Consider the following 24,301-nt stretch of genomic DNA (forward strand, 5'->3'; position numbering starts at 1 on the left):
AAATGTGTAAGCAGAAAAAGAACTAAGTCAGAGCCCAACACTCAGGGAGAAAAATTGCCATCCTTCTCATTCTACACTCAGTATAATAACAAATGTAAATCTTACAAGAAAGAAACAGGATATTAGATTTGAGTTTGAAAAAACAGATTTGAGTTCAAGTTTGTCACTTGTCAGCTTTGTTTTTTAGGCAAAGCATTTATCTGCATCTTACACAGATTCCTCATCTGTAAATCACAGGGTTTACAGGACTCTTGCACCATAAAACTCCAGTCTCATAAACAAATCATATTATTGTATTACAGTTAAATTTATACAGGAAAAAATTATTTTAAAATAGGGTAGATAACTAGCATCCTCTCCTCTTCTTTCCAAAGAGTTATAAACATTAAGAGTATTTATAATTTACTTGCCTCATCATTACAGCATTATAACCAAATGTATATAAACAAACCAAATATAGTTCTATGGGAAAAAAGGGACAAATTGTGATTTTAGACATATCATACTAACTGAAGTATAGATAAGAAATCTTTAATCTAAACAAAAGTATACAAATCAGAACTGGAAGTAAAAAATACATCATAAGGATAAAAATAAGTTAAAATTTTCCTTATGCATATTTAACATCTTAATCCTTAGTAACAATTGCCCCCATTTGTAAGATCTTTTGATGATTTTATTAACAGATCATGAGCCATTAAAACTTCTAATATCTAATAATTAGACATTCACATACAAAGCTGTCTACTAGTTCTACTTTTATAGGAAAAAACTGAAATAAGTAAATATCTGAGAGCAAAAATGAGTTTTAGAAATATATAAACTATACATTAAAATGATTACATATAAAAAAATATTTCCAAAGGATATTTCTTGACAAGGGGAAAAATTTATTTAAAAATTCGACTAAAGGCCTAGAAAAAAAAGGAAAAATTCATCTACTAATTCAGACACATTTAGATGGATTTCCTTTACTTTTCTAAATTTATTTTCTCCAGTCAACATTTATAACTTTTTATAATGAAATAACAAAAGAAGTCTTGTAAGATGTGAAACAATGGAGTAGATGAGTTAAATAAATGCATTTATATGTTCAGAACTTAGTATACAAAAATACATAATCAGAAAAATCAAAATAATTTCAGATCTACCATTCTTATTTGATGAAATTTATTTGAAAATGTAATTGGAGAACCACTGCTACAAGACAATTAGCGTAACAGCTCTTATTAGAGTTTGTTAACTATTGCAAAGGCAAAGACAAAGGGAGAAACTAGAGGGACCCAGAAAATACTGTTAATTTAACCTAAAAACATGAAGAGATATTGCTAATATAAACAGATGATGTAATTTTTTAAAAAAGTATCATTTCTATTTTTTGGCTGCAAAGAATGCAAGATTTTAGTTTCCTGACCAGGCATGAAACCTGCGCCCCCTGAAATGGAAGCATGGGGTTCTAGCCACCGGATCACCACAGGGAATTCCTCAGATAACGGTAACTTAAGTGAAAGGGAAGAGGAAAATTGAAAACACCACACAAAACTAAATTTTAAAAAAAAGTTCTTACCTAATATTTAAGAAAGTTAGTGCTTGTAGGTTTAGAATTGCCTCTGGCACATATCGAATACAATTTTGGTATAAATTGAGATTCTCAAGAGAAACGAAGTGACATGCTTCTATGGGAATTTCTGAGAGGCGATTTCGTGACAGATCTGAAACAAGCAATTTTAAAATCAATCCCTGGAACTTATTTTATAAAAATTTTAAACAAAAAGTAGGTTTCATAATTGTTAGAATTTCCCAGAGTTCCTATTGTGGAGTTTGTTCCAGAGTAAACATTCAAATATTAACTGATTGAATAAACCAGCTTAACATATGCCTCTACATCTGTTGTTGGAAAATGCTGGTTCCTTTTGGGTGTCACTCAGTTGGGTCTGACTCTTTGCGACCCCATAGACATGTAGCCCACCAGGTTCCTCTGTCCATCGAATTCTCCAGGCAAGAATATTCGAGTGGGTTGTCATGCCCTTCTCCAGGGGATCTTCCCGACCACGGAATTCAATCCAGGTCTCCCATATTGCAGGCAGATTATTTATAGTCTGAGCCACCAGGGAAGCTCTGTTGGTTACTTTTGAGTCTCCTTAAATACTAAATGGGCTTCCCAGGTGGCCTGAATGGTAAAGAGCCTCCTGCCAATGCAGGAGATGTAACAGATGGGGGTTCGAATCCTGAGACAGGAAGATCCCCTGGAGGAGGGCATGGCAACCCACTTTAATATTCCTGCCTGGAGAATCCCATGGATAGAGAAGCCTGTTGGGCGACAGTCCATGGGGTCTCAAAGAGTTCAGATATGTGCCAGTCAGAAGCGACCTGGCACACACATACAAATACTAAAAAGATAAAACCATTATTCTTTGCAAGTAACATAAATTCCAAGGAATATCAGCCTACAAATCACATCACACATCATGCTAAATATCAAATATCCTAGAAAACAAATGGATCCCTAAAATCCACATTCCCAAAAGCACAGACAACATCCTGAAGTTTTCTGAAAAATGAAGAAAAACAAAACAAAATAAAATACTGTCTCTTTATCAGTCAAAAAGTATCAGGGTCATATCAAAAGGACTCAGGAAACATCTCTGCTCCCACTGGCCAAAGATGAGACAATTTGAGATTCAGTAAATAAATGCAGCAGACTGCAATCTATAACATGCTACTGAATTATAGGAGTTTAAAATAAAACACTCCCCCAAAGATGATAAAGAACCAATTCATTATCTTGTAAGCTGACAAAGGGGAAAAAACCAAACATTTACCTTATCTTCTTTTGTAAACCAGTAGTACACTTTGCACTATTTTCCGTGTGTGTGTGCGCGTACATGCGCTGTGCTGTGCTAGTGGGTCAGTCCTGCCCGACTCTTTGTGACCCCAGGCTCCGTCTATGGGGATTCTCCAGGTAAGAAGACTGGATTGGGTTGTCATGCCCTCCTCCAGGGGATCTTCCCAATCCAGGGATCAAATCCAGGTCTCCACATTGCAGGCGGATTCTTTACCATCCGAGCCACCAGGGAAGCCCATAAATATATATATATATATATATATATATATATATATATATATATATATACACACACACACACATATATATATATATACACACACACACACACACATACATATATACATATGTATATATACATACATACACACACACACACATGCCCATATATATATATGTAACTTGACATATATCTCCTTTTTCAGATTCTTTTCCACTAGAGTTTATTACAGGATATTGAACATACTTCCCTGTGCTGTTACAGTAAGACCTTGTTTATTTTGTATATAGTAGTCTTTATCTGCCAATTCCAAACTCCTAATTTATCCCCACCTCCTTCCTGTCCTTTGCTCTTGGTAGTCATAAATCTGTCCTCTACGTCTTAAGTCTGTTTCTGTTTTGTAAACAAGTTCATCTGTATCACTTTTTACAATTCCACAAATAAGTGATATCATATGATATTTGTCTTTCTCTGTCTGACTTCCTTTACTTAGTATGATAATCACTAGATCCATCTATGTTGCTGCAGATGGCATTATTTCCTTCTTTTTTACAGCTGAGTAATATTTCATTGTATACGTATGTACCACATCTTTATCCATTCATCTGTCAAGAGACATTTATGTTGCTTCCATGTCTTGGCTATTGTAAATAGTGCTGCTATGAACACTAAAGTGCATGTATCTTTTCAAATTAGAATATTCTCCAGATACATGCCCAGGAGTGGAATTATTGGATCATTCTGTTTTGTTCTGTTTCTTAAACTTGTCATGTATCTCTTCAAATAGCTCTATTTCATTGAAGTTGCTTTTTTCTAGATGTAATCCTTATTCCTCCTTTCTCTTGCTGCTAGAGTTCCTTTAAGTGAATTATTTTCCTTTGCCAATTCATGGTTTGCCTCATCCTTGGAGCTCAGATCAAGCTGCTGGAGGACCCTCAATGGCATTTTACACCAAAACAGTGAAACAACCTCTACGGTGCACTGGAACTAAGCTTTCCATCTGGGGCAGTTCTTTGTGACCCCATGGCTCCTCTGACTATGGAATTCTTCAGGTAAGAATACTGGAGTGGGTAGCCATTCCCTTTTCCAGGGGATCTTCCCAACCCAGGGATTGAACCCACGTCTCCTGTATTGGCAGGCAGATTCTTTACCACTGAATTATCTGGGAAGCCCATGTGAGTTTGACAAGAATGTTTATTCTACAATTGGAACAATGTTTTGGTTATATCTATTAGGTCATATTTATTTAACTGCATTGTTTAAGGTGCATCCTTACTGATTTATTTTTTGGTCAGTTTTTTGTATCAACTGCTGAGAGAAATGGGTATATTACAGTGTTTCATTTTTATTGCTATCTTGTCTATTTCTCATATAATTATTTAACCCTTTCCTTATGTATTTTGGAGTTTTGGGTTTAGGTACCCCCCAAATTTTAAATTACTATCTTCTGACTCATTGGAAAGACCCTGATGCTGGGAAAGATTGAAGGCAGGAGGAGAAGAGGACGAAAGAGGATGAGATGGTTGGATGGCATCACTGACTCAATGGACATGGGTTTGGGTGGATTCCGGGAGTTGGTGATGGACAGGGAGGCCTGGTGTGCTGTGGTTCATTGGGTTGCAGAGTCGGACATGACTGAGCGACTGAACTGAACTGAAAAACCAAACTTTTTATAACTCTTAAGTTACTACTCCTTTTATTCCTAGTACAGTTATTTGCTTTGAAATCTCTTCTTTTGGTTGGTTTGTTGGACTGACTTTAATGTGACTCCCATGATCCCTATAACACCCTGTATAATATCCCTTTTTCCACTTGAGTGTAGGTTGGCCTTCAAAAGTAACCAACTTGCTCCTAACCAATAGAATATTGCAAACATGATGTGATGCCATTCCTGTGGTTATGACTCTCTTATCTAATCTGTTCTATCTCTGTTGCCAACTTTGAAGAAGTAAGTTGCTGCAAACTCTATAGTTTCAAGGAAGTAAATTCTGCCAACAACCTGAGGGAGCGTGGAAGCAGATTCTTCCTTACTTATACCTCAAGATGAGAACTCAATCTAGATCAACACCTTGCAGTAGACCAGGCTAAGGTGTGCCTAGACTCCTGATCCAAAGAAACCATGAAGAGCTGCTAAATTTGTGATAATTTGTTATATAGCACAGAAAACTAACAATCAATATTTCTACAGAGTACTTTTTTCTGTTTTTTAGTTTCGAACTTTTTGTTTTATTACACTTTGAACATGTTTCTTATAAACAACCTACAGGTAGATTTTCTTTCTTTTTATTGTCTGACAATCTTAATATTTTAACTGAAACACTCTATATTTAACATTATCACCTAATCAATACACTTCCCTGGTATCTTAGATGGTAAAGAATCTGCCTGCAATGCAGGAGACCTGGTTCGATCCCTAGGTCAGGAAGACTCCCTGGAGAAGGAAATGGCAACCCATTCCAATATTCTTGCCTGGAAAATTCCATGGACAGAGGAGCCTGGTGGACTACGGTCCACAGGGACACAAAGAGTTGGACAAGACTGAGGAACTAACAAGGAGACCCAATCAATATATTTGAACTTTTTAAAGGGCCATGTTATTTATGAAAGATGTAGTTCATTGCCCTTTGAGTATCTATGTTCTTTCCTTCTTTCTTACTATAAGAATCTCAATTGTATTCAAAACAGCAAAGTCTACTCAGCTAGACTACTGACTAATATTTCCAATTTTATTAATCATTAAAGTTCAAAAGAAGGAAATAAAGGCTGAAATAAAAATTTAACCATATTTGACTTGGTAACTAAATTGATATAAGAAATTCTCATGTTATAGGCAGTGTCCTGAGTTTGTATGTAAACTGAATGCTCTGAAACTACCTCATGTGTTTCCACAGAGGTAAAAAAGACTTCTGAGCTCCTGAGGACTAACTTCACATACAATGCCACTGAAATGTTACATATGTGCAAATATACTCTTTTTGCAGTATTTCCTTTCTCAGTACATGATGCTTTTATCTATCCAATTGCTTAAGTCAGGATTCTGGAAGCATCTTGACACCTTTCTCTGTCCCCCTGCCCCCAAATATAATCTTATCAATAAACACTCAATTTCTTGGTTCAAATAAATTGTGAGCCCAACCATTTTTCTTCATCTCTTCTGTCACTGCCTCTTAGGATTGTTCTAAGAATCAAATCAAATAATGCATAGAAAATTATTTCATATACTTCAAAATTATTTCATTATTTTCATATAAAATGCAAAGAGGCAAACACATAAAGCTATCTTCATAAGGTTGACGGCAATACAGCGAAAATATCAGCATCTCACCAATTACAGGGTATTATAAATATAAATATAGCAGATAAATATAAATTAGGAATAAAATATATTTCATATATATTTTCAAATATATATGAAATTCAAATAAAGTATATTTCATATACTTCAAAATTATTTCATTATTTTCATATAAAATGCAAAGAGGCACACACATAAAGCTATCTTCATAAGGTTGACGGCAATACGGTGAAAATACCACCACCTCACCAATTACAAGGTATTGTAAATTATAAATATAGCAGATAAATGTAAATATAAATAGAGTAATAAAATATAGCAGAGTACAATAAAATAATTTATGATCTTTGGTCACCAAAAAGAATACTGCTTTCAGTATACTTAATTTAAAAAGCATAAAGGTAGAAAACACTTATTTGAAGATTTACATTAAAATGCTTAACAGTTTCCTTATCTTTCAGTGAGGTTAAATAAAAAGAGGTTGCTATATTTTTGTATCACTAGAGTAAATTTGATTTCACACATATAGATAAGACTAGTTATTGCCACATGAGCCCTCTAAATTTCCATCTCTGTGTCAATGTAGTCAGTTGTAGGCTGTTTTCCAGACTGCAAGCTCAAGTGAGATTTGCCAAGTATTGTAAAAAGCCATAAACTGGATAATAAGCAACTCTGCAAATTAAGCTATTAAGTTACTTCTACATATCATATCCTGAATGTGGCCTTGGTCTTAATATGAGCTGACAACTATACCACCCTGGCACAGCTCTTGGATGTATTATTCAGTTGAACAAAGCAGAAAAAGCCTATTTTGGCCTGATAAAAAATATGAGAAAACTTTTAGCTAAAAAAATGTATTATGGCAGCTTCAGATAAGTAAAAGAAATATTTCAGTGGAAAAAGTTTTAAGACATTTTGCTTGCAATGAAATGCTGATTTTCCTTATTTATAAAAAAAAGTTACCCTCAAAGTTAAACTCATCTCAAATATACAAGTTTAAAAATACTATGTTAAAGAAAAAAGTCTAAAACAATGTAAAGAGAATCCTCAATATTATAGAGGGGTGCAAGAGAATGATCACTCTAGATTCACATGGTGAATGTTTAAAGAGTAGGGAAAAGGCCTGCTTTGTTCAACTCTGTATAAGTTGGCACTTAGTAGTGCCACAGTACATAGCATATAATAGCACTCAATAGTTATTCAAAAAAAGACCAAATAAATGAATGAAACAAAAACTGTGGAATAAGAAGAATCCTGTCTTCCATCTATAGAGCTTCACCTATGGTAAGGCATAATTAATATACTGAAAAAGGACAAAATTACAATTTTATCTTTATTTTTTTAAGAAACACTACATAACCTGGATTGAAAATAATTTCTAAAGAAGTACGTTTTAGATAAAATGAATCAATTCCAACCCTTGAGGGAAACACTATTATGTGTATCAATCCATAAATAGGTATTTATAATTTTTAAAAAGTTAAGATAGGTTATAACCATAAAAAAGAATGGCTTAGGAAGCTGGATGGAAGGGGAACACAGAGGGAGCCTGAGATAGCCCTGGAAGCACACTGGGGCCAGGACTTAAGAAGATGTCTTGGTTCGATGCACGATACTGGATGCTTGGGGCTGGTGCACTGGGACGACCCAGAGGGATAGTACGGGGAGGGAGGAGGGAGGAGGGTTCAGGATGGGGAACACGTGTATACCTGTGGCAGGTGCATGTTGATATATGGCAAAACCAATACAATATTGTAAAGTTAAAAAATAAAATAAAATTTAAAAAAATATATATATATATATAAAGATGTCTTCGTTGGTCAGATTTCATAACGACAATATGGAAGACCTCCGGTAGCTAAAAAAGTAAGCCATATAAACCTTTTCCGTCAACTTCTTATTCTCCCCAAGGGGCCTACTTAAAGGAGGGTGAAGACATGCTAAGCACTGAAGAATTATGGTGGAAGATGGCTGATTATAAGGGAATGAAGGTAGGCATGCACAGTGCCAGTATTCTCAGTTAGATGATGCCAGCAGCAGGGACGCTCGGAAAGAGTGGCTTTTCCAGCACTTTTTTCAAGTGATTCAGAAAGTGTATGATTGAGAAAGCCCTTCAGATTGCATTATTGTTTCTATCAACACAGAACAGAAACTTGGGCAGATGCACACATCCCGGACCATCTGCAGCCTCTCTCTCCTGGTCAGAGATGCTGCCTCAAGATAGGAGGGTGGACTTCCCAGGTGGCATAGTGGATAGCAACATGCCTGACAATGCAGGGGACATGTGTTCAAACCATGGTCAGGAAGATTCCATATGCATGGAGCAACTAAACCTGTGTGTCACAACTACTGAGCCTGTACTCTAGAGCCCATGAGCTGCCACTACTGAAGCCCATGTGTCTAGAACCTGTGCCCCACAACAAAAGAAGCCACTGCTATGAGAACAGAGTGTACCACAACGGCGAGTAGCTCTTGTTCCCTGCAACTAGAAAAAGCCTGCATGCAGTAACAAAGACCCAGTGCAACCAAAAAAATAAATAGATTATAAAACAAACAAACAAAAGAATGGCTTAGGTATATAAAAACTGACGTTAGGACTTTTTTCCATTTTGAAGTATAAAATGTTTTTAATTTATGATACCTTCCTATTTTTTAAAAAAGATGTACATTTACTGACCTATTTGCTGCCTAAACTCATGGATTTTCATTTTATTCAATGTTATAACCCATTTTGACCCAGACCTGATATGGCCACCTGATGCGAAGAGCTGACTCATTTGAAAAGACCCTGATGCTGGGAAAGACTGAGGGCAGGAGGAGAAGGAGACGACAGAGGAAGAGATGGTTGGATGGCATCACTGACTCAATGGACATGGGTTTGGGTGGACTCCAGGAGTTGGTGATGGACAGGGAGGCCTGGTGTGCTGCGGTTCATGGGGTCGCAAAGAATTGGACACAACTGAGCGACTGAACTGAACTGATTATGAAAACTCCCCTTTAAACTAGCTTCTGTATCTTTTAGTTTGTTTGCTTATTTATTTGTTTTTGGTTGCACTGGGTCTTCGCTGCTGCCTGTGGGCTTTCTCTAGTTGTGGTGAGTGGGGGCTATCTTCATTGTGGTGCACAGACCTCTCACTGTGGTGGCTTCGCTTGATCTAGGCACATGGGCTCAGTAGTTGTGGCACACAGGTTTTAGTTGTTCCGCAGCATGTGGAATCTTCTGAGACCAGAGATGGAACCCATGCCCCCTGTATTGATAGGCGGAATTCTAAATACCATACCACCAGAGAAGTCCTCCTGTATCTTTTTGATATGTCATTTTTTTTTTTAGCATTTCCTTTTATTCTGACACAGCAAGATGTTCCAGGCTTATTTTGCAACTTCTGTGCCCCAGCTATAGAATCAGCTATTTTTCACCCTCGTTTAACAGAAACTTTTGTGGCAAGTTAGTTTGCAGAGCAGGGAACCAAAGGGAAAACCACCAATTCCGAGGGAAGTTTCAGGATTAATGACTGTTGCTGGGTTGTTTTTGTAAGCCACCCAGCTTTATAGTGATCTGTTATACGGCAATAGAAAAACAAAAGAGAAATTGGTACCTGAAGTGGAGTGCTGCTGTAACAAAACACTAAAACTGGCTTAAAATTAGGCAGCAGGTAGTGGCCCTAAGGGGCCTCCTAGTGCCTGTTAGTGGAAGCTTGAGAGCAGGGGAAAAAAACTACAACTGAAGGCTGGAGAAAACGGCACTCTAGTTCTGCTCTGACAGAACGATTAAAGAAACTACAAGCTACTGGTTCATGACAGGTAGAAAGGGTATCTAAAAGATTTAAATCATCATAAATACATGTGGCTATCTGGTAGTGAAACATGTTAGCTGAAGTTAAGAGATATATGACAATAAGGATTACTTAAGTATTGATCTTAAATCTTAATGATGAGAAAGGGTGTATATATAAATATACTTACATACATACTTACATGTATATACTCCTGCAATTTTCTAATTAAATTTTTCTCCCCTCATTTATTTTTAAATATCATTCAAATACATTACAAATTTTTCCTTTTCAGGTAATGCAACCAATTTAAAAGACTCTCTGCTCACACAGGAAAGAACATGAACTTCTGCCTAGAATGGATTCTGGTTTTATACAATAATGGAAAATGAACTCAACTTTAGAGTTTATAAAGATCATCCTTAAAACTGTGATTGAATTCTCATAATATTTTCATCTTGAAATATGGTTCATTACATACCTTGCCAATAAACTGTTTCCAAAGCCATAGCCCAAAACAAAGCAATTTAGAGTAAAACTATTATCTTAAATGAGGGCTTCACTGGTGGCTTAGATGGTAAAGAATCTGCCTGCAATGCAAGAGACCTGGGTTTGGTCCCTGGGTTGGGAAGATCTCCTGGAGAAGGGAATGGCTACACACTACAGTATTCTGGCCTGGAGAATTCCATGGACAGAAGAGCCTGCCAGGCTATACAGTCCATGGGGTCACAAAGAGCCAGAGATGACTGAGCAACTTTCACTTTTACAAAGCCTGCCAATGAAGTTTTCAAAGCCATGCTCCAAAACAATGAAATTTAGAGTAAACTATTATCTTAAATGAGACATATGACATAGCCAGACTTCAGCCCTAGCTCTACCATTTATTACCATCTAGGAGCCTGGCGGGCTACAATCCATAGGGTCACAAAAAAAGCTGGACATGACTTAGCGACTAAACAACAGATTTCTAGAACACTTCAGAATCTTCCTAACACTTTCACTGATATTTTCCATTATTTTGCCTTTTTTTTTTTCCAGGCAAGAAACACGTTAAAAAGTACTTTTTTCCTAAGTCTATCTCTCCAATTAACTATTCAATAACTTTATGATTTTATGAGTGAAGAGTAGTTGACTCTTGCTTTCAGGGGACAAACCTGGAGTCCACAGACAATAGTAACATGGCTTCTTAAACCTAAAAAAGTTTTTGGGAAACATTTTTTTAACTGACATGGCATTTTCCTTCCAGGTAACTTTATGACTTCTTATTTCTGTTTGAGACTCTGAAGGTCACAAGGTTCAAAAAAAAAAAAGTATAATTATTTTACTAACATGATATTGCTTCTCATAAGTTAGTTAAAAAGAAAAGGAAAAACCCTAATTCTTTATAACATAAAAACTTGTTTATAACAAATAAATCTATGAATTAAATATTTTGAAATAATTATAAATAAACTAAGCAGTTTCAATGTTTAGTTCAACAAACTCCTTCTTTGCTCTTAAAAAAGTCTGCTCAATTTTGCCCCTTCTTTCAGGACAAACTTAACAATCACTATTCTTGATTCCTCCTAGTGCTGCAAGAAGCGCTTTCCTTTTCTGCGCAGATCAGTGTCTGACTTCTATAATAAGGTGCCTGAGATCATTTCCTTTGAACCACTAGATCTGATATTGTGCTTGCCTCTGTCCATCTATTCTTCTCCCTATTCTCACGTAAGCTATTGGAAGAAATAATGTGGTGACACTGCCGTTAAAAAGGAACGATTTATCTGGATGACACTCAAAATAATTCAAATTCAGTTGAACCAATTAATATAAATATTTTAAATTTAAACTTAAATAACTTGTATTTATTCATTTCTATATAGTGTTCTTGAGAATGTTTCCAGCTCTTATACATGAGCAGTTTGTCTAAAGCACACAAGAGAAAGGGACCAAATCTCACTTAAAAAAACAGATGCTTTAAGCTATTGTGTACTGCTTATTATCATAAATGTAAATATAGTGAGACATTTTTTAGGGTGTTTACTCAGCTCACAATGTTCTTAATTTCTCCCTTTTATTCACAAAGGTTGCCTCTCCTTCCCTCCCAGCTTTTCAGAGTCATATATACCAAGTCATATATACCAGTGATGTTTTAACCTTGGGAACCCTCCCAAAGGAAGTTAACACTGAACTCCATAGCTCACCTCATTCTTGATACCCTGGCAAACTCCTGCTCCTCCTTTAAGAGCCATCTCAAACATTATCTCATTTTACTTCCCTTTATTTGTCTAGGCACTCAAAAAACTCTCCCGCTATGTTTCCATTACTCTAGTGTAGCAATGATCACACTGTACTGTAATTCTTCATTAGATTTTAACTTCCTTGAGACCAAGAGCTTTGTGTCTTTTGCATCTAATACAATATCTGACTTATTAAAAGGTCAAGTTTATTTGCTAGAATTAAGCTAATTCAGTGTGCCAACACTGGATATTTCATGCTGATCAACTCTCTAGCTATTTTTAAATTAAAAATTAGAAAATTGTTTCTGAATACACAAAGTTTATTTGGTAGGTAATTAATTAATCTTTAAATGTGGGCATAAGAAAAGATCCTTAATAGCAGCAGTGGAAATGTAGAAGAGATACTCATAGACCAGGTCAGATTATACCCACACTACCACCATCCCTCTTCAACAAGAATTAAAAATAAAATGTGTAAAATCAATGATAGGTTAACATCTAGAATGAATACATATACCCACACACACATACATCCACTCCTAATACTCAACAACAAAACCAAACCCAATTAAGAAATGGTTGTTGTGTTGTTCTGTCGCTAAGTCGTGTCCAACTCTTTGCAACCCCATGGACTGCAGCATTCCAGGCTTCTCTGTCCTTCACTATCTCCCAGAGTTTGCTCAAATTAATTTCAATTGAGACAGGGATCCAGTCAATCCTAAAGGAAATCAACCTTGAATATTCACTGAAAGGACGGATGCTGAAGCTGAAGCACCAATACTTTGGCTACATGATGCAAAGAGCTGACTTTGCATCATGTAGCAATGATGTATTCAGCAGCTGATCCTGAGGCTGCGAAAGACTGAAGGCAAAAGGAGAAGGGGATGACAGAGAATGAGATGGTTAGATAGTATCACCGACTCAAAAATGGGCACGGAATTGAATAGATATTTTTCCAAATGACCAAAAAGCTCATGGAAAAACACTCAACATCACTAATGATAAAGGAAATGTAAATCAAAACCACAATGAGGTACCACTTTATATCAATAAGGATAACCATTATTAAAAACAAAAGCCAGAAAATAACAAGAGTTGGTGAGAATATGTAATAATGGAATCCTTGAGCATTGCTGGTGAGAATGTAAAATGGTATAACTGCTGTAGAAAATATTAAAGCGGTTCTTCAAAAAAATTAAACATGAAATTATGTTTATGATCCAACAATTAATTTCTGAGTACATACCCAAAAGAACTAAAAGCAGGGACTCGAACAGGTATTTGTCTACCAATATTATGGCTGCATTATTCACAACAGAAAAAAAGATGCAAACAACCCAAATGAACAATCCAAATGTCTACCAACAAATGAATGGATAAATAAAATGTGATATATATTTACAACAAAATATTATTCAGCCTTAAAAGGTTCTGATACATGCTACAACATGAATGAACCTTGAAAGCATTGTGCTAAGTGAAACAAGCCAGCTGCTGCTGCAGCTAAGTCACTTCAGTCGTGTCCAACTCTGTGTGACCCCATAGACAGCAGCCCACCAGGCTCCTCTGTCCCTGGGATTCTCCAGGAGTGGGTTGCCATTTCCTTCTCCAAAAACAAGCCACAGACAAAGGATAACTACTGTATGATTCCATACATAACTAGAATACTCAAATTCATAGAGATAGAAAATAGAATGATTACCAGGGGGTAAGGGGAAGAGGTAATGGAGAGATACTGTTTAATAAATATAATTGCAGTCTTAGATGATGAAAAAGTTATGGAGATGTCATATGTAAAATAGATAGCCAATGGGAATTTGCTGTATGGCTCAGGAAACTCAAAACAGGGGCTTTGTATCAACCTAGAGGGGTGGGGAGGGAGATTCAAAAGAGAGGGGATATATGTATATCTATGGCTGATTTATGTTGAGGTTTGACAGAAAACAACAAAATTCTGTAAAACAATTATCCTTCAATAAAAAAGTAAATTAAAAAAAAGTTATAGAGATGGATATAGTGGTGATGGTTGTACAACAATGTGAATATACTCAGTGCCACTGAACAATACACTTAAAAATGATTTAATGGTAAATTGTGTTACATATATTTTATTACAATAAAAATGCATAGTACTTAAAGTAGATAATAAATGTAATCTGTCTCTTTTTAGTGATATGTATCTGAAAAATTTTCCTTCAAAATTACAGACTTTTCTAAAAACCCTATCTTACACCTCAGCAATAAACTAAATAATGCAGGAATTAAAGAAACAAAAATTTAAAGTATTCTGTAATGCCAAATCTCAGAAAGTTAGTTTTACAACTGTGTAACAAAAAATGTAAATTGTTTATTAGCTTTTTCCTTCCTAACACCATTTTTCTTTCCTTCCTAACTTCATTTCTCCATCCCAGGGGGAAAAAAGGATTTAATATTTCATTCTATTCAGCTTTGTAATTAGGACTTATTTCTTTAAATCTCGAAAAGTAACCCAGGAAAACCTAGCTTCATTCTGATCCAAACACAAATTAATGTTTTTAACTGTATGGTATTTATTAAGAAATGCTAATAGTCAAAAGTCTTATGTTCTTATAGTAACTCCTTCAGCCCATCCCATGCAATGACATCATCCTTACCAAAAAAAGCCTATTATGCAATATTCACATAGACAGTACTATCACTTTTTGTGAGAACTGTCACTGCTGCAAATGTTAAAAGGGGCTGCTGCTGCTGCTAAATTGCTTCAGTCGTGTCCGACGCTGTGCGACCCCATAGACAGCAGCCCACCAAGCTCCCCCATCCCTGGGATTCTCCAGGCAAGAACACTGGAGTGGGTTGCCATTTCCTTCTCCAATGCACGAAAGTGAAAAGTGAAAGTGAAGTCACTCAGACGTGTCGGACTCGTAGCAACTCCATGGACTGTAGCCCACCAGGCTCCTCCATCCATGGGATTTTCCAGGCAAGAGTACTGGAGTGGGGTGCCATTGACTTCTCTGAAAAGGGGCTGAGACTATGACAAATACTCAGTATAAGAGAATTTTAACACTAAGCTATATAAATTCCAGAAGAATATTATAGAGATAATATCCTTTAACAATAAAAGATAAAACAAATTATTACAAATTTCTAAAATATACATTCAATATGAAATTATTATTTATAAAATATAAACTAAAATTCTTAAGGAAGATCAAGACCCTAAAGAATTATGTAAAAGTGATAACTTAGAATATGATTTATTTGGTAACTATTTAACAAGCCACAATGATACTGTTTGGGGTGCTTCCCACAGGCTAACAAATACCAAGGAGAAAGAATAAACAGTTGACCATTAAATGAAGATACTGTGATGACTGACAAGTTTGTTACACTTTTAAAACATTCTCTTTAAATTTGTTCTAAAATTTTAAACCTAAAAAATACTCTATATATAGTTATTTCCTCTATGCTTTCAACTACTATGAGATTGACATGAAAATTTTGTTGAGAATGCAATAAAAATAATTTTATTTCAGGTATTAATAAAATCATACAACCGAGAGAAGTTGAAATAAGAGTATTTTCTAGTCTTTTCATTCTTAAGTCTTATTTATATATGTATGAATATTCTTTAAAAATTGTTTTTGATTTTAATTTTTTATTAAATTTATATAATTTTAAATGCCAATTAGTGACTTCTGCTTCCTGTAAGAAAGAGTAGATGCATTTTTCTCTCTTCCTAAACTACAACATCTAAAACAAACATTAAGACTCAAAAGGGTTAAAACAAGACAACTAAGGGTTTCGAGATCCAAGGAATGAAATGGTGATCAGTTCCCTGGGTTTTCTTTTTGCCCCATATATCCTTGGAGATGACATCTCCAACTTGGCAATCCAGAAACACCAATGGACAGAGACAAAACAAAACAGCTAAAACAAAAGCCTGCTTTCTCTAGCCAAAGGAGCAGGAAAGGGGCAACTTAACAGGACAGAAAACTTTCAGACAGTAACTACTCTACTCCAGCCAAACACCTCAGAAAAAACTGGCCTCACATATCATGCAAGGAGCAAAGGTTAAACAGGGAGCCTAAACTTCCACCCTTGCAGGACTGTAACTTAGCACTTCATTGGCTCCCCCAACCAGTCCCCACTGGCATGGTATCAAAGACAGTCAAGAAAGAAGCTGAGACTTTTACGCCCACTAGAAGGTAACAGGGCTCCATTCCCCACCATGTGGGATCAGTGGAGACATTTATGGTGGAGCCTGGTGGGCTACAATCCATGGGGTCGCAAAGAGTCGGACACGACTGAGCGACTTCTGTGTGTGTGTGTGTGTGTGTGTGTGTGTGTGTGTGTGTGTGGACTTCCACCTGTTATCAGCAGTAATGAGGTACCCGCCACCTTCCTGCTAGTGTGATGTCAGAGGACTAGTAGAGTCAGGACTTTGACCACTGCCCAAGCGCTGCAGAGGCAGAAAGGAAAGACAAATGGTCTGTCATAAGATTACTATTCCTTTTCAGAAAGCAAGGACCTTGCAGAAATCTCTTGATTGCTTAGAGGAAGAAAATAATGGGAAGTGTATAGGGTATATAGCAACAACTTCAAGGACTGAAAAAATTTTAAAATCTCAACCTGATGCTAAGTTTAATTTCTGCATTAGAGTACTGTATAAAAATTCAGACCACCATGACTGGTGTCATAGTGAAATGGGAAAAAAATTTAGAGAGGTAGGCTTCCCTGGTGGCTCAGATGGTAAAGAACATGCCTGCAATGTGGGAGACCCGGGTTCGATCCCTGGGTTGGGAAGATCCCCTGGAGAAGGAAATGGCAACCCACTCCAGTATTCTCGCCTGGAGAATCCCATGGACAGAGGAGCCTGGCGGGTCGCAAAGAGTCGGACACAACTGAGGGATTAACACACATAACTTTAAGAGGGATTGCCATTGACTATCTCATCTCCAAGGCAAACCATTCAATATCACAGTAATCCAAGTCTATGCCTCAACCAGTAACGTTGAAGAAGCTGAAGTTGAACAGTTCTATGAAGACCTACAAGACCTTTTAGAACTAACACCCAAAAAAGATGTCCTTTTCATTATAGGGGACTGGAATGCAAAAGTAGGAAGTCAAGAAACCCCTGGAGTAACAGGCAAATTTGGCCTTGGAATACGGAATGAAGCAGGGCAAAGACTAATAGAGTTTTGCCAAGAAAATGCACTGGTCATAACAAACACCCTCTTCCAACAATACAAAAGAAGACTCTACACATGGACATCACCAGATGGTCAACACCGAAATCAGATTGATTATATTCTTTGCAGCCAAAGATGGAGAAGCTCTATACAGTCAGCAAAAACAAGACCAGGAGCTGATTGTGGCTCAGACCATGAACTCCTTATTGCCAAATTCAGACTTAAATTGAAGAAAGTAGGGAAACCCACTAGACCATTCAGGTATGACCTAAACCAAATCCCTTATGATTATACAGTGGAAGTGAGAAATAGATTTAAGGGCCTAGAACTGATAGAGTGCCTGATGAACTATGGAATGAGGTTCGTGACGCTGTACAGGACACAGGGATCAAGACCATTCCCATAGAAAAGAAATGAAAAAAAGCAAAATGGCCGTCTGGGGGGCCTTACAAATAGCTGTGAAAAGAAGAGAAGCGAAAAGCAAAGGAGAAAAGGAAAGATATAAACATCTGAATGCAGAGTTCCAAAGAATAGCAAGAAGAGATAAGAAAGCCTTCTTCAGTGATCAGTGCAAAGAAATAGAGGAAAACAACAGAATGGGAAAGACTAGGGATCTCTTCAAGAAAATCAGAGATACCAAAGGAACATTTCATGCGATAAGCTCGATAAAGGACAGAAATAGTATGGACCTAACAGAAGCAGAAGATATTAAGAAGAGATGGCAAGAATACACAGAAGAACTGTACAAAAAAGATCTTCACGACCCAGATAATCACAATGGTGTGATCACTCACCTAGAGCCAGACATCCCGGAATGTGAAGTCAAGTGGGCCTTAGAAAGCATCACTACGAACAAAGCTAGTGGAGGTGATGGAATTCCAGTTGAACTATTCCAAATCCTGAAAGATGATGCTGTGAAAGTGCTGCACTCAATATGCCAGCAAATTTGGAAAACTCAGCAGCGGCCACAGGACTGGAAAAGGTCAGTTTTCATTCCAATCCCAAAGAAAGGCAATGCCAAAGAAGGCTCAAACTACCGCACAATTGCACTCATCTCACACGCTACTAAAGTAATGCTCAAAATTCTCCAAGCCAGGATTCAGCAATATGTGAGCTGTGAACTTCCTGATGTTCAAGCTGGTTTTAGAAAAGGCAGAGGAACCAGAGATCAAATTGCCAACATCCGCTGGATCATGGAAAAAGCAAGAGAGTTCCAGAAAAACATCTATTTCTGCTTTATTGACTATGCCAAAGCCTTTGACTGTGTGGATCACAATAAACCGTGGAAATTTCTGAAAGAGATGGGAATACCAGACCACCTGATCTGCCTCTTGAGAAATTTGTATGCAGGTCAGGAAGCAACAGTTAGAACTGGCCATGGAACAACAGACTGGTTCCAAATAGGAAAAGGGGTTCGTCAAGGCTGTATATTGTTACCCTGTTTATTTAACTTATATGCAGAGTACATCATGAGAAACGCTGGACTGGAAGAAACACAAGCTGGAATCAAGATTGCTGGGAGAAATATCAATAACCTCAGATATGCAGATGACACCACCCTTATGGCAGAAAGTGAAGAGGAACTCAAAAGCCTCTTGATGAAAGTCAAAGTGGAGAGTGAAAAAGTTGGCTTAAAGCTCAACATTCAGAAAACAACAATCACGGCATCCGGTCCCACCACTTCATGGGAAATAGATGGGGAAACAGTGGAAACAGTGTCAGACTTTATTTCTCTGGGCTCCAAAATCACTGCAGATGGTGACTGCAGCCATGAAATTAAAAGACGCTTACTCCTTGGAAGGAAGGTTATGACCAACCTAGATAGCATATTCAAAAGCAGAGACATTACTTTGCCAACAAAGGTTCGTCTAGTCAAGGCTATGGTTTTTCCTGTGGTCATGTATGGATGTGAGAGTTGGACTGTGAAGATGGCTGAGCGCTGAAGAATTGATGCTTTTGAACTGTGGTGTTGGAGAAGACTCTTGAGAGTCCCTTGGACTGCAAGGAGATCCAACCAGTCCATTCTGAAGGAGATCAGCCCTGGGATTTCTTTGGAAGGAATGATGCTGAAGCTGAAACTCTAGTACTTGGGCCACCTCATGCGAAGAGCTGACTCGCTGGAAAAGACTCTGATGCTGGGAGGGATTGGGGGCAGGAGGAGAAGGGGAGGACAGAGGACAAGATGGCTGGATGGCATCACTGACTCGATGAACGTGAGTCTCAGTGAACTCCGGGAGTTGGTGATGGACAGGGAGGCCAGGGGTGCTGCGATCCATGGGGTTGCAAAGAGTCGGACACGACTGAGCAACTGATCTGATCTGATCTAATTTCTGAGTGAAGCAAATACTTTAATAAGATCCAGTCTCTGTAACTCACAATCCCCAAAGTCAAAAACAATGTGAACTAGAAGGGCCTAGCAATTTGACAATAGGTATGTTGATAATCAATAACGATGAAGTAGATTGTTAGAAATAAGTGGAGAAAATCCATTAACATCTTACTTTCATGTATAATGCTGGAATTCATACGGAATGATGACCACTTGATATGAGTAATTCAGGAAATACATAATTTTCTTTGAAAGTTGCAAATGTGACTATCACAACTTACTTTCCCTATTTTTACTTTCACATAGCAGCATTTACAGAGATGCCTAAATGTGCTTCATTATGAGGCAGATGTTGGTTTGATCAGTTAGAAAATTAAAAGCATAGACTATGATCAAAATTTTTAGATGATACAATGACATCTTTTTATATTTCTCTTTAGTACCTTCAAAGTTAAAACTTCATGAACTTTTTGAACAAATTTATTACAATCTTGTCACAACAATTTTTAACTGTAACGTGTCTGGTCAATTTATTGTGGCCTTCCCTGAAATTAGGAAATCTGGTCATGACACTATAAAGAATTTCTTTACAATAAGGTTTAATTTGTTACTAATAGATATTTATTAAAATTAAAATCATCATTTAAATGAATGCACTGTCAAATCTTTTTAACACAGAAACATGTCATTAGAAAAGTAAATTGTTAAAAGTAACTTGTTTTCCTACCATATAGCACAAGGACTATACTCAATGTCTTGTAATAACTTATAATGGAAAAGAACTAAAAAAGAATATATGTATATGTATGTATAATGGATTCACTTTGCTCTATACTTGAAACTAATACACTACTGTAAATTATTCATACTTCAACTAAAATTTTAAGTTAAAAAAAAAAGATTAATGCTTTTTTTTTTTTGTCATTGCTGATATACAGACTGACCAAGTATCCAGGTTACAATACTGATATCAGTATCTTGTTACTAGTACAGGTGAGAAAGGGAAGAATTTCTAATAAACTAATATTTTTTAAGTGTATGGGCTTTGTTTTTTAATCTCTAATGAAATGTTTAAACCTATTTCTAGTCTCATCTTTATACTTAATTTCACATAAATGTCTTATTAGGTATATCACATCCTCAACAAATACCATAAAATGAAAATATTCAGCTGACCATTTATTCAAAAAATTTTGACAATTTCAGTGTAAGGAAAGGATTTCAACTTTGAATTTATAATTTGTTATAGTGGGGTTAATTTCTGTCAGTATTTGAAATTATATCATCAGCCTTCTTTCATAATGGAATTCCTTTACTGGCTTGGTATTTAATTTGAACATGTATTTGACTTTTTTTTAAGTGCGTGGTCTAAATTTATATTTAAAAGCACAAATAAGGACTTGTTTAAAATTTACCATTCTTATAAAATTCTCTCTAAAATGTATGCAGAATTATGACCAAATGTATTATCATTACCCTATTTAAATTTTTAATCAGTTTTCCAGAAATGATTTCTTCATAGTATAATTGTTAAATCAAATTGAGGATTTACTGGTGGAAAAAAAAAAGGTTATTTTATTCAGCAAAAGGACGAAGACAAAGTGACCCTCAAACAACCTTTTTATTCTACAATTCAGTCATTCTATAAAAGCAATTAACTGAGGAATCCCAATGTAGTTGTTAAATATCATATTGGTAATCTTGTATATTCTAGCTCACTAATGATGACCAAAGTTTCCTAGGCTCCTACTGGTGGCAATTTGGTTTCATTGTTTATACTAAAATGTTCAGATTTTGTTCAAAACCCAAACTCTTATTTTATAGGATGTGTAAAATTGCTAGATACTCATTTGATGTAAATGCTTTTGTTGATCATTATTCCTTCACAACTTAACACAAGATGTTTCTAGCAACTTTGAGATTTTTTTTTTTACTACCTCAAGAGGTTCTAAACAGTACTTTGTGACTAGTTTTTACAAGATTTGAAAATGTAAGCAATGCCATCTATCTTCCACACAGCTAAACCTAGGTAAATGGATTTTTTTCATTGCATTTCATTTCATTTAAGCTATGCTACAGCTGCCCCCTTTTTTTCCTCCAGCTTAGAATGCTGTCTCCCAACACATCTTAAAGAAGAGAACTAACTCAAAAATAATCAGTTATATGCTTTCCTTATTGATATGGAAGGCTATTTAGAGAAAAAACAAATTTTGTTTTAGAAAGGGCCAAGTTTTAAAAAAGCAGCCACTATTTTGGCATTCTCATAAAGTTTTTTAGATCAGCTTGACAATCATCAACTTTTGAAATGTGAATTCCTATTGCCAGAGTAAAGGTCTCATTTCTGTAACATCATGAAACCCCGCATTTTTTCCAGCCCTTCTTTCCACCCTCTGTCCACTGTGTGGAGGACGCGCCAGGCCCCAGAGCAATCAACGTTTGGAACTGAGTGTGTAATAAACCAAAGGAAAAAAAAAGTCTTATGGAAAAGCTATCAAGGACGCTAGAGTCTAAGAAGGCTCATATTCCATGTTTTATCACTTTACACATATTTAACCCAGGAAAAGCAATAATGTATACAGAACGATTTTGAAAAATAACTCCCCCTCCCAAATTATGTTTTCTACATATCCTAGGAGTGTAGGATGCTGAAAAATGCATGTAGGCTGACAAAATGTTGGTACATGTTTGTAAAGCTGGGCTATGATAAAAATATTAAAGAAATTTAACAAGAGGAGTGAAAAATTAAATCAAATGTAGAAGTCTTAATTTACTTTAGCTAAGAGAATTATCTTTGTAGTCTGGACACCTGGGTTCTAATCTTGTTTCGTTGGTGACATATGCAGAACTAGGATAAGTGAAATGTAAAAACTGTGTAATGAAAAAGCAGAACTCTGTTCTTTGAAAAAGGTTTAAAAATGTAAGGCATTAAAAAAAAATGTAAGGCATTATTAATGATGAAACTCTGCAGTCAAAAATATTTTTATTTGACAGCTTCTTACTCTAAGTAATATAAAATGTAAAGACAACTAAAGAATTTCTCCAAAATTTTAAAAGAAATCCTTAAAAGTGATAATCCAAAAATTCAAAGTAAAATGAAACTTTTAAAGTACAAACAGAAGGAAACTAAATCATACATTACAAAAAATGACTTCAACAAAAACTCTGGGAAAACATACCAATTACCAGTAGTAATCAATCAACTATCTTTATCTTCTATCAGTACAATGGAGGTATGCTGCTGCTGCTGCTAAGTCGCTTCAGTCGTGTCTGACTCTGTGCGACCCCATAGATGGCAGCCCACCAGGCTCCCCCGTCCCTGGGATTCTCCAGGCAAGAACACTGGAGTGGGTTGCCAGTTCCTTCTCCAATGCATGAAAGTGAAAAGTGAAAGTGAAGTTGCTCAGTCCTGCCCGGCTCTTAGCGACCCCATGGACTGCAGCCCACCAGGCTCCTCCGTCCATGGGATTTTCCAGCCAAGAGTACTGGAGTGGGGTGCCACTGCCTTCTCCACAATGGAGGTATATGTCCATTTAAAACCATGGCAGTACAATGTATCAATTTAATCCTGTTACATATATTTTATGACTCCATATTCTTCAGCAGCTAAGTCATGTCTGACTCTTTTGTGACCCCATGGACTGTAGCCCACCAGGCTCCTCTGTCCATGGGACTTCCCATGCAAGAATACTAGAGTGGGTAGCCATTTCTTTCTCAGGTGATCTTCCTGACCCAGGGATGGAACCCACATCTCCTGCACTGGCAGGTGGATTCTTTACCACTGAGCCACCAAGGAAGCCCTTAAATGACTCCATAATGAAATGGAAAATATGACTGAAAAATAGAAAACATTTTGTAACAAACTGGAGTTAGTTTATTTTAGATTCAAAAACCATGCTTCAAAAAGCTCTCCCAATTTATTTAAAAAAAAGAAAAAAACTATGTCTATGCCTGAACAGTGCCTGAGACACAGGCACAAAATACATTTTTACTAAATAGATATGGCACTCAATTAAGCAGGGGAAATAAAGGAAAAGAGAAAAGAAGGGAAGCTATCTTTTGCTGAGCACATATAAGCACTAGAACATTTGTTGTTTCATATAGCCACAATCTTATTTAATCCAAAAAATGTCCTTGAGGCAAATGAGGAAACCGCCATTAGGAAGGTTAAGAAACATTGCCTATAGGTCACACAAAGTTAGGAAGTGACTGAATCAAAATTCAAACCTAGATTTCTTCAAATTAAAAGCCCGTGCATAAATACACTCACATCAAACCCTATTATACTAAAAATTATTTTAAAATGCTGAAAAACAGGTATATGATTAATATAGTCAATGCCATTATTCCAGTGAAAAATCAGGATTTTTAAAGAGATATCATTTAATACAGATATCATACAGCATTATCAAATTGCTTCTTCAGAGACTCTCACTAAATATTACCTTTAAGATC

The 24,301-nt window shown here is 36.4% G+C and overlaps 1 protein-coding gene across 10 annotated transcripts in view; it reads right to left on the reverse strand.

Annotated features, from left to right (window-relative positions):
• Positions 1 to 24,301, reverse strand: part of LRCH3 (leucine rich repeats and calponin homology domain containing 3) — a 104,698-nt gene that overhangs the window by 57,818 nt on the left and 22,579 nt on the right. For all 10 annotated transcript variants that reach the window (XM_025285469.3, XM_006078499.4, XM_044942808.2 and 7 more), the window contains exon 2: positions 1,568 to 1,712. In XM_025285469.3, coding sequence (XP_025141254.1) covers positions 1,568 to 1,712 — 145 coding nt within the window. The remainder of the gene's footprint in view (positions 1 to 1,567; positions 1,713 to 24,301) is intronic.

The sequence above is a fragment of the Bubalus bubalis genome, chromosome 1 (genome assembly GCF_019923935.1).
Source record: "Bubalus bubalis isolate 160015118507 breed Murrah chromosome 1, NDDB_SH_1, whole genome shotgun sequence".
NCBI lineage: Eukaryota > Metazoa > Chordata > Mammalia > Artiodactyla > Bovidae > Bubalus > Bubalus bubalis.